Source organism: Arctopsyche grandis, chromosome 8 (assembly GCF_051622035.1).
Source record: "Arctopsyche grandis isolate Sample6627 chromosome 8, ASM5162203v2, whole genome shotgun sequence".
In the NCBI taxonomy this organism is placed as follows: domain Eukaryota; kingdom Metazoa; phylum Arthropoda; class Insecta; order Trichoptera; family Hydropsychidae; genus Arctopsyche; species Arctopsyche grandis.
The window spans coordinates 18,571,555-18,584,045 of NC_135362.1; the positions used below are offsets into that span (position 1 = coordinate 18,571,555).

The 12,491-nt window shown below is 32.0% G+C and overlaps 1 protein-coding gene across 3 annotated transcripts in view; it reads right to left on the reverse strand.

Moving 5' to 3' along the window:
- LOC143916153 (uncharacterized) overlaps positions 1-12,383 on the reverse strand; it is an 18,367-nt gene extending 5,984 nt beyond the window's left edge. The window contains exons 1-6 of one of the 3 annotated variants that reach the window (XM_077437086.1): positions 11,790-12,338; positions 11,629-11,687; positions 5,903-6,228; positions 5,693-5,833; positions 5,470-5,618; positions 161-243 (exon numbers count right to left, since the gene is read on the reverse strand). In XM_077437086.1, the coding sequence (XP_077293212.1) occupies positions 161-243; positions 5,470-5,618; positions 5,693-5,833; positions 5,903-6,228; positions 11,629-11,687; positions 11,790-11,892 (861 nt within the window). In that variant the 5' untranslated portion in view covers positions 11,893-12,338. Of the gene's footprint in view, positions 1-160; positions 244-5,469; positions 5,619-5,692; positions 5,834-5,902; positions 6,229-11,628; positions 11,688-11,789 lie in introns of all 3 variants that reach the window. The other 2 variants (XM_077437085.1, XM_077437087.1) reach the window with 2 other exon arrangements.
- Positions 12,384-12,491: the final 108 nt, after the last annotated feature.

Sequence of the window (12,491 nt, forward strand, 5' to 3'; positions counted from 1 at the left end):
AAATTTTGTAGTTTGTGGTCTACATAAGTTAGAGTAGCATGAGATAGAATATCAAATTTGGTGTTTTTTAATTGAAAAATATATCAATAAAATTACACATCAAACAAAAGATGTTTTATATATAGGAAAATAAACAAATTAATTTTTAATTGTGACTCACCTCTCTCAGTTCTGTTGCTAGATTAGTGACTAAATGTTTTTGTTTTACTATCAACTCTTGGGCTGCTTTCTCTTCTCTAGGACCTACATATGATATAAATAGCATTATAAATAACTAGTGGTTTTACCCGGCGTCGCTCGGTTTTTGTAATATAAACAGCTTAAACATGGCAAAACAATCTAATAGGAAACATTCATTTGTTTTTTTATAAAAAATTATTTAAATCGAAAAAAATAATATTCAACGATATCGATATCGTCTTCATAGAAACTTTGATTTGTTTTCGATGCTTCCAACAAACCTTTAAACCTTACAAAGTCTTTTTCGAAACTATGTGTATATTAGACGCATCTAATACATAATTTCGAAAAAGACTTTGTATGTATGTATCTATGTTTGGTTCGTAGAATCAATGACGTTCAATTTAATAAAAAAACAAATGAATATTCAAATAAATGTTATTAAAATAAATTTAATCAAATGTTTACAATTAGATTAGCCACTTTTAAGCGGCTTTTATTACAAATACCGAGCGAAGCCGGGTAAAACCGCTAGTACATTATAATTATAAATGTTAAAATACATATAATAAATGACGGAGGTGAAACATTTTTTCCCACTTAAATATGAACTCGTATTATTATATTATTACTATGATATTATATAGTATAGGTATAATATTGTCCTTAGTATGTTTCACGCCCCATATAGCACAGTTTAATAAGTGAAATATCGATTGATATGCATTTGATTATGCACATTCGGATGCAACAATGGTGTTAGCTAGATATTGATTTCTTAATGCGGAACGATCGCGTCAGATGTGTAACGAATTGTGCAATTAACATAGCGAACGAAACATTTGGCTGAATTCTGACTGTCGGTCTGAAAACGGAGCCATCATACGGTAACGGAAAATGTCAATCATTCAATTGAGCAAGTGCATGAGCAAGATACGTGTCGATGAACGCACTTTCAACGAACGTTACTGGAAATTAATTTTTAAAATATATTAAATATCGTCAATGATGATTATCATATGGTATATAATATTATTATTTGGAAATTTTCATTGAAAATCTGGGCCAGGAGGATTCAATTGGAATTGGTTGATTAGAAAGGGCATATATGTATGTATGTAAATATGAAATAAAATTGGTAAAACAACTATTTATTTCACAGTTAATCGGATAAAAGTAATAAATTTCGCAAGATTCAATTAAGCAATGATGATCTGTATATGTCAGGTATTTTTTATTAAATTTAGTCTATGTTGATTCTTTTTGAAAACGTTTTAGTTATGCTAACAAAAATTATAATGAAAGCTATCTATAGCTACATATAAAAGGAAAAGTATGAGTCAAAATGTGTTGTACCTACATATGTATGTACATATGTAATTTTTTTTCTGAAAGTAGGTAGTACATACTATGATAATTTATCATTGATACCACTTCGTCATACTTTAATTTGACACTTTTGGGCTTCAGTCACATCTTCGCTAACTACATACATACCTCAAATATATTTTACCTACATGTACTATGTATTTTTTTTTATTTCAATCGAACATGTACACTCGCCTGCGTGTGTGTGTACTTATGTACACATATGCATACATGTATGTTTACTTGAGGTGTGAGTGCATTCGCACGGCACATTTCAGGTATTAATTCCTAACGCATGTACATCTTTATGTGTTCATGCGTTGTTGTTTATTTTGTACTTGGTTATGTGCGGTTGTTCTTGTGCGATATTACTGAACAACTTTGTCTCGTTATCCGACGAAAGGGTCTCTTAGACTGTATTCGTTGGTGAGTGATGGCATCATGTTGAGGGCTTTAAGGGTCAAATTCCTTGATCTTTAAAGCGGACTTTAATGTACACTTGCCTTTACAGATCGATCCATAGCGACGAGTGTATTAATACAGATACAATACAGTAATACAATTAATACAAGCATTTTTATACAATGCGAATTCATAAAAACATCATCCACAGTGACATATATGGAGATTTTTTTTGTATATGGAAAAAGAAAAAAATGGACTCTAAATTTAATATATAATAATTGAAAAAAAAACATTTGAATAAAATTTAACGTCTATAGCAAAAAATTAAGTGAAAAGCAAAAAGCAAAAAATTTTCAAATATATTAATTATATAATTTTTTAATTATAATTTCATCATCATTATTTACAGCCATTCGCCATCCACTGCTGGATGAAAGCCTCTCTAACTCACTTCCATTCGTTTCTTTTTTTTGAAACTGTCATCCATTTCATTCCACACATTTTTCTGATTTCATCTACCCATCTACCCTGCAGCCTTCCTTTCACCCTTTTTCATTCTCTCGGGTACCATTCGAGCACTGCTTTCGTCCACCTATTGTCCATTCTTCTAACTACGTGACCCGCCAGTTACTTGCCATTTCAATCTCTTTACTCTCACCATCACAACAAACAATTTTGTCATACCTCTCACCCACGCATTCCATTTTCTATATATCCACGTTATGCCAAGCACAAAGCGTCCCATACTCTTTTGAGTACACCTTATGCACCATTCTAGCATTCAATGTTCAAGCTCCGCAACAATACGTCATCTCTGGCAAGACACTTGATCGAAGATCTTTTTCTTCAGTCACAGTGGCATTTTAGATTTGAAAACGGCATTCATTCGCCCAAATTAACTCCAACCTAATTTATTTCCTCTTCTTTATAACCGAACTTGTCAATGATTTGACCTATGACATATGTATATATGTATAAACAATTTAAGACTGCAGTCCTATTGTCAAATGCGATACTATCGGGCATGCAATATTTATTATTCATTCATTTGTGTTCTTATCTAAGTTAATTTTTAAATGCTTTTATTATTAAATTTACGTAGACGTCTTGATTAAAATCTCCATACATTACTTTTTCAAATGAAAGGAAGCAGTCTATGTATTTGTAGTTTCTAAAAATAAACTAATTTTTGTTTGTCCTTTGTAATTATATTAAGCCCGGCTTTCGTGAACTCGATGCTGATAGAGATTTGTGTTGGCTTAGAACGTGTTTTCTAATTTTCTTAATCTAAATTTTATTTCGAGGAAAACGAGAGAGTTTTGTCTTGTAGCCTACATTTTCTGGTTGCGTGGCGAGGCATTGCTCCATTTCCGCGCCACTCCTTTCACTATTGTTTAGTTTCGCTTGTGTTAAATGCTAATTTGTTAACTTCCTTTCTACCAAAATCAAATTAGCTTGTGTTTTCGATTCAAGAATGTGTCATAAAATTTGAGTGTAAACCAGTCGAATTTTCCATCACTCATTAGATATTTTCGAATATGTTTTCATTTGCATTGAAAAGGTTTCGCAGTACAATAAGATTTAGAAAAAAATGATTTTTAGTACAATGTATGTATGTTTCAATATACGTACTTTAACATAAAATTCAACGATTTCGGTTTTTTTTAACAATTTAAACTCTTGTGATAGCCCGCAGATCGCTTTAGGCGCCCGCTACCTAACGTTTTCGATTACGAATTATCACGTCGTTCATGAATTATTCATCGTCGGGAAAATTTGAAAACTCCACCAACAGTGTCAACGATGGTATCTAGAGTTTTCATTGTCATCGTTTGCCGTACGAAGGCCGAACACTTCTCTGGGTCATGTGTGTGTACAGCTTGCGTGTCGTCGGCACGATGCTTTTGTGTGCTCGGACCATTATTACATCTCTAATATCCAAACTTGGCAAATGTTTGTTTTTATATTTCAAAATTGTCTATTTCATACGAAATTGTAACGCGCACAAGCGATTGTGAAAAATTTTATAACAGTGATTCTCAAAGTTTGTGGACCACTTATGTAGATCACTCTGAATCCTACATACATATATCTTATACTTGATGGTATCGGAACTTTTTTCGGTGCTAATCCAAAATATGTATATTTGGACGCAATAACGTCACTTTTCAGATACTATATATAATATGTATATGATTGTATCCACGTTTGTATTGTAATTGTATCCACGTTTTATTCGCATTTAAAGCTTTAGTGGAAAATTGTTCAAAGTAAAGGTCATCAATTTAGTTAATTGACTTGTAGACTAGTTAAAAGCATGAAATTAAAGCAATGATCAAGTTTATTATATTTATAGACAATGTTTATAAATTTGAGTACTTTACTAATGGCTGTCAATATGTACTTCACCAATTCTCACACTTCACCCCTTATGTTTGAAGGTCAGGACTGAAAGGTATTGATTTTGTAAATGACTATAAAAATTAACGAAATTGTCGACAGATCAATTAATTAATTATTTTAATGGGTTCGGTAATTATTCCGCACAAATTGATCTCGCACACGTTACTAAAATCGCAATCACAGAACATCTGGCACCTGAAAATTCCATCCATCGCAAGTTACACACGTGAATTATCATATTAACGAGATATCGAGTGCCAGATTTTCCATTATCGCGATTTTCGTGGCAACAATTGTCGTGTACGCGATCGCAATGTGCGGAATAATCCGTTTACCGTTTTAGTGATTCAATAGTACTTGAAAAAAATAATCAAGGTATTTCATTCAGTAATAATATACCGACAATGATTATATGTACATATATATACAATGTTAAAGTCCAAGTGTATATATGTACATTTCGTTTGGTTGTTCATACACGAATACATACGTCTGGCCAGTTATAGTGTACAAAAAAAAATTGACAAACCAACAATTTTGTTCACGCATAATTTTAAGTATTCTCAATCGTTTGTCGGAATATACATACATACATACATATATACATATACATACATATATGTACATATGTACATATGTATGCTTACCCTGGGTTGCAATATTTTTTAAATGACCAGAAACAGGAATTTTAGCAATGTTGTAATGCGGTTTCCATAGGATTTCCCTATTAAATACTTAGCAATTCCACATTTTAAAGGTTTTGACAGCTAAAAGTTTCATGCGACATCTGGCGAGTCTATTAGAAGATAGCTTTTGACTGTCAGTACTAAAACCATAAAATAGTTGATGTATGAACAAACTGGTACGTTCAAGAACGAACCAGAGTGAACACTTGAATTCTAACATATACATATATGTATATATACATACATGTATACTTTATCAATTTTGTGAATGGTTAGGCTTATCTATTTCACTTCGAAGTATCTAACAGCAATAAAAAGGTTGTTTAGCACTGTCATACGAGATGAAATACCTTGTGCGTCATTTTAGTTTTAAATTAGCACTTTTAGAAACACGATATGAAATTTTCGCAATAAAATATGTATGTACCTTCTGTATATCTGAATGCTGTAGCTCCTGCCAACGCCCACAGGAAAAGAATCGATCCAAGACCCACTTGACAGAACATCCATCGTCCGATGAGATTTAAATTACACTTAAATTTATGATCATCGTACAATTTGGGGAGAACTTTTAATCTGTTAAAAATTTAGACAAAATATTACACATATCCACATTTAATTATTATAAACAAATTGGAAATAGTTCGTACCTGTACGGTGGGGTAGGCCATGCTTGAACTCCTCGTGATTCTCGTTTGATTGGAGATTTTCGCGCTAGTATAATTTCGTCGACATTTTCCGGATAGAATACAATGTCTGAAGTTTCTATATCGTGCTTATTATTATCGCATCTCAAATATAATACATTAAATTAAGTACATGCTACATAGCTTATTTTTTTAATACTAAACATAACTTACGACGTTTGTTCGCAATCCGATGCAGATGTTCGATCACTAACTAACGTTTCTTTGGTTTGAATTTCTTTCGATCTTCTCGGTGGCACTAAAGGTGTTTTACATCCGAAGTTTTCCGCCTTGTAAGACAACAAAGAATCCACTAAAGGAAGAGTCGATTTTGTGAAATTGCATATTTCACTGTTCGTATTCGATTTTCCCGTGTTGGGAGTGATTGTGTCGTCCATTTGGTCGCTCAGATTATCTTCTTTGCTCGAGGAAAAGCCTTTGTTGTACATGCCGTTTTGGTAATGCGACAGGTCCGAATGTGAATTGTAAGTGTTTTGGACCTACAAAATATCAGATGATATCAGGCTTGAAAAATAAACACACCGTGTAAAAGTGTTTCGGGGTACATTTTGTAAGCACGTTCGCTAGAATTCACATGATACATTATGTATGAATAAGGTAAATACGGTAAACGTGTAGTATTATGGTTACCAAACGTATATTTAATACGTTCACGTGTCGGAAGTGGATGTACTAGTTGACGGTGAATGTAATCTAAGTACCTCGTTCAATCATTGTAGTTAGCATTTACTTGAATATTGCTGAAATTGTATCATGAGTGACGAATTTAGAAAATATTCGCATTCGTTGCACAAAGCGTTCCGTTTACTCTGGTGCATTTCAAATGGCGTATTATGCATTTATAGTCACGTCTTATTTATCATAATGTGCATATATTATATACATACGTTCACGATGTGTGAAGATTTTTTTAAAATCAATAATTCGTTTTGGATTTGATTCATCGCCAGTTTGAACGACTCAAAAAATGGAGAGGTCAACGTATTTTCAACAGGTTTTTGCTGCCCACATTTCTATAAAATTAAGACGGACGTAAATTGCAATTGAAAGTCCAGTTATTTTAAAATTAAATTCATGAAATCAACTTTCATGTTTAAAGTTCAGTTGCAAACAAAGTCGGAAATTTTAACTTATCGCCTTTAACACGTTATTTCTCGTGTCTAATTTGTGAAATTCGTGACTCGTGTCAAATTTATAAAAACAAAGTACATATTGAAAATATTATACTCATGTTGCTGCGTTCATTATAGCACTTAATATAATTTAAATTTAAATTTTTAATGTTTTTTTTATAATATGTTTAATTATTTAAATATTTTAATGTAAATTTTTTCTTATTATATATGCACATTACGATTAAATTAAAAAAAAGACAATGTAGTTACCAGTGTCATAATATGACTCATGCAAGCTTATTTCCAATTAATATCAAGTCATCTTTTGAATAAAGTTCCATTTATATTGTCCATGAATGTGCGTCAACAGTTCGGCACAGCAATGCACGGAAAAGACTACTTCTATTCATACCATACAGCACCGCTCGTTTTTGACACGTTTTCAGTTATTTTGGAAGACTGTGAGACAAAATCAGCTTACATACATATATGTACAATACTGAGCGTGACGATACGCCTGATATTGCTTGCGCCGTATCGTTTTGTCACAATTGACGTTTCCAAAAAAAATCATAAGCGCATGGCAGCACTAGTACATAGTACGGGTGCACTCACTACTATGACGTCACGTCATGCGTGAATATTTCAACAGTGGCCAAAGGAAGCCGTTTCTGCTTGATACGTTTCGGTGACATGTACATTGCTGTTTCTAATACGCCACGTAAAAATTACAGAAGATATGAATGTGTCTATATACATATGTATATAGAATGTACATATGTACTTAAGAATATTTTTCGTACTGCCGTTTACGTGTATTTTGAGCTGCACTCGTATAAACGAGCCTTTATGCGGTTAAAATTGAACACGGCAAAAAAAATGAATGCATATGTATTCTATATTTAATTTCATATTCTGAAACGCTTTCGCAATTAATCCTGTAGATTTTTAATTTATTATTTTTTTCACAACGCAATGGGTGATATAACAAAGCGTCACTTTCAAGTCAGTCATAAAAAACATAAATTTATATTTAAAATAATTAATAAAGTACATTTTAATTTCATAACAAATTTAAACTACTACTACGGGTTCATTTAAATGAGAAAATGATTAATCGACATGAATTTAAAACTTAATGGTTGAAAATCTTTCTTAAAAAAAATCAGTTTTTCAAAATTTTTCAAAAACAATTTCAAAAAAGAGATTTTTGAAATTTTTATGACGTATATTCAAGTATGGGTTTGCCTCGTTTCACCAACTTGAAATATCTCGAGACTCGTTTACACAACTTTTTCAGTGTATTTCGTCATATAGTTTGTATATGTATGTATATATGTTACAGTTGAAGTGTATCTTCTAGTTGTAATATATTTTGACTAGTTGGAATATATTCCATCTAACCCACACGCAAATTGATTCAAATGGAAGGTGCCGGGTTCTATCCCTGAATGAAAATGAATTTTTCAGAGTATGCTGTTGGTCAGACCTGGATTTGTGACTCCAGGTTGATCGTTTCCTATCAGAGTTTGCCAATTTTCTCTGATTTCATTGTTGAAACGGTTCCCGGAAAAAAAAATTGGCTAAAAATCCTTCCTACCTACTATGTCACCACTATTTGAAATTTGATGGATGTACAATAAAAATTTATGTACAATTCATAGATGTCTCGTTAATTTGCGAGTTTTTTCAGTGTCTCGCAATTCAACGACTTATAATAAAAAAATGCTGCATTTATATTTGTAATTGGCCAGGAAGGCGCATTGGGATTTACCTGTAAGGCCTTCCTGGTATATATGTAAAATAAAAAATAAATAAAATAAAACTGAAAATACAGTTCATTTATAAGTTGGTACCAGGTTAGATGGAGAGGTTTGGTTTTCGTGAAAACGTCACTTGACTAGTAAATGGAATTGGAAGGTCACATTTTTTGTTTTGAAGATATATTCTTAGAACTATCGTAATACAGTACTCATTACGTTTATACGTAATACCTAGCAAATATTAACACATTGTTGAATATTAAAGCATTCGTAAAAAAATCAGAGCTGTCAAACTGTCAACTCTACTGTCAGCTCAAAGCTGCCAACTCAACTAATATATTACAACTGGCGCACATAGTTGAAAGTGTATTGGCCCTTGTAGAGCTATCATTTACTAGTTGAATTGTATTCGAGTATGAATGATTTAAAACGCCAGTTGGAATATATTATAAATGAAAATACACTTCGACTGTAACATATATATATACAAAAAATATACACGTAAATGTTTTTCATAGTGAAATACTTAATTAACGAGATAAATATTAACTTTAAAAAAATATATAAAATAATTGATTTTAAAAGGTATGTTATTAGCATAGAAATCAATGAATAATCACAATATGTCTCGTATATTAAATATATTACATACATGCGGGGCCGGTGAAAGGGGGGGGGGGAGGGTAAAGTTCCAGGACCCAGACTACTGGAGGGGCCCCTTATCGGGACTTCCAACAGACCAATATTGATATTTTATATTATTCTACATAAAAATACATGTATTTATTTAATGCTAAATTTTTTAGTAGTTTTCGATCCACGTATTCTTTGTGTCCATGTGAAATCGTACCTGTTATATCATACTTTCTTATTCAATTATTTTAAAACATAACAACCAATAAGTGTTTTTCTAATAGTTCTGATAGATTTTTCGCATATTAAAAAAATATCTATAAGATTTTTTTTTAGTTTGCCATAAGACCCGGAATTATTTTTATCAGGGCCCGACATTCCTCTCGGCGGCCCTGCATACATGTATACAAAAATGTTTTTTTTTTTTTTATAAAATACCAACTACTGTTCAAGCAGATAAAAAGTTGAGAAAACGAGTCTTGAGAAATTGCAAGTCGATAGAACAGAGCGCACCGTATAAGTACATATGACAATATACATATGTATGTATGTATGTCACAGTGAAATTATATTTCAAGTGAATATATGTATATTTTCACTGACGTTTCAGTGAAATTATAACCAGTTACATTTTCAGGGTTGCTTTTATTCATTTAAGATTAGATTGTTAGTGTTGGTATTATTTCTAGGTTAGGGTTGGCCGTATTCATTTAAGATTGGGTTGTTACGGTTACATTTATAGAGTTAAACGGTGATAAATTCATTGTTTCATACATTTTCACTGATTGAATTGGTGAAAATATATTTTCACTTGAAATATTCTTTCACTATAACGTACATACCTCACGGCACCGAAAGTCAAAAGATCGAAAAAGCAAATATCGGAAGCCAAAGATCGAAAATCGAAAGATCAAAAAAAAAGGGTGCATGGTAAACGATACTATGTACATACATATATATAATATATATGAGTGGCATGCGGTGAAATTATCTCTCTTTTTGTCATACAGGCTTGTTTAATGTGCGCGCGTAGGATACGGGAGGAAAAGCCTGTTCCTCATGTTCCTGTTTTATCCTGCTCGCGTAAATAAAGTGAAGATGTACAACGGGGGGAGATAGAGTTTTACCGCACGCCACTGATATATACATATATACTAACCGTTTTTCATATGTATGTATGCATGGTAAACGAACATTTTCGATTTTTGACTGTCGGTGCGGTGACGGTCACCCCATACATATATACAATGCACAGACATAGAAGGACAATATAATGAATTATTCCACAATTGCTTTGACACAGCTGTATATTTATCCTTATTATTTCGCAGAAAATTGTGCACAAATTTACCGGTATACGCTTTACAGTAAATCATGGATATCAATCGTGATGTTTTTTAGGTCTGTGATTGGTATAAAGTTGATGATGAATCTGTGATGTGGGTGCAGTGAGCGTCGTCGCTGAGTTAGCCGCTTCGAGCGGATACCGTTGCTAAACTAAACGGTATTCCGGTTCCGGTTCAGCGCCGATCAACTGCAGAACGGATGCGACGATGCCGAAATTCACTTTTTTCAAAGTAAAATAAATTCGAACATCTCGTTTTTGACGCAGACGCGCAGCCCGAGCACGCGTGAATTGCCAATTTGCGTGTTGACAATTTTATTAGAAGCTTGATATGATTAATTAATTCATACATATGTATACATGCATACGTTTAATACAGAACACGAAAAATTTGAATTTGACTGGACGGGAAAAAATATTGATTTAGAAATGACTACAATAATTTGTGTGAAATGGACATATGTACCTGTTGGTTGACGCACGTCTACGATGATCGAACATACATACATACACACATGCGTATTTATGTACGTATGTATGTAGATGCGTAATTTAGGAATCATTTATTATACATATCCATTCCTTTGAACTGTTACTAATATATATATATATATATATATATATATATATATATATATATATATATATATATATATATATATATATATATATATATATATATATATATATATATAGCTTGGTTTTTTGATTGTTAAATCAATTCAGCACAGAAACAATTGATGATTTCCTGTTTCTCTGGTCGAAATGGTTGGGAAGTAATAAAATTTCGTTAATTCTTCACGCAGTGAAAGTGCACAATGTTTGAAACGAAATCAAGTTGTGAAAATATATGAAAAAAAATCGGATTAATTTCGTTGTTTATGCAATTGTTGTTTCACATTGAAAGTGAGATAATTAGATGATAGAATATTACATTATATTATAGTACGCCGAACTTGTCATTGTCGTACTTTTGCAATATGTCAAGCCCAAGAGAATTTAAATAAAATTATAATGGCTTACGTCTTGTGCAGTGACTTCATCACTTTCTGCTCCTTGAAGTCTTGTAGGTGTTTGCATATCTGGTGATATATAAAATTATGATATTATAAGAAAGAAGTGTGAAGAAATTTATTAATAGCAACGAGGAATATCTCATTGACGATTTATAAATTTTAGTTTACGATATTTATTTTCTTGTTCCATGGAATATTTAAAGAGAATTCTGAAATATTTAGACATATCTTGAAAGTTTTTGACAATCTTCGTATTAAATTTTTCAAACATCAAAGTAAAAATGACGTGTATTTATTTTAATCGTTGAAATCATGCTAATTTTATTCTTTGTTAAGTATTTTCTGATAAAAATGTTCACTTGTCTCGGTGAACACGTGATGTACATATTTGACGTTTAGTGGTCGTTTTTTTGCAAATATATTTTTACAGGAAAATAGGTGTGTTTTACATAATATTTACACTCAGTGTAGATTTGAAGTTTAAAAATTAAAATCATATTATTTAAACAATACATATTATAAAACATAAATAACACAATCTTGTATAAAATTTTGGTCTTGTATAAAATTTTGCGTTAAAAATTGGCAGTATATTAAACGGAAGTGGATTATTATTCTTCGATTACTTTTTAAGTAATGTTTATTTTCTTCTTTTATATTATTTTGGTGTGTTTACCGGTCGCGAATGTTGTACAGTGGCCGGCACATTTGTGACTGAGCTGTTTGCCGTTCATGATGCCGTTTTGTCGTCATCAAACTACTATGTGTAGTCTTCGCTAGCACGTTTGCATTTTTCAGAATATACAAACGAAGAAGCATATTCGAGCGATTCAATATACGTACATTGTTAATAGCTGTATTGATTTAATA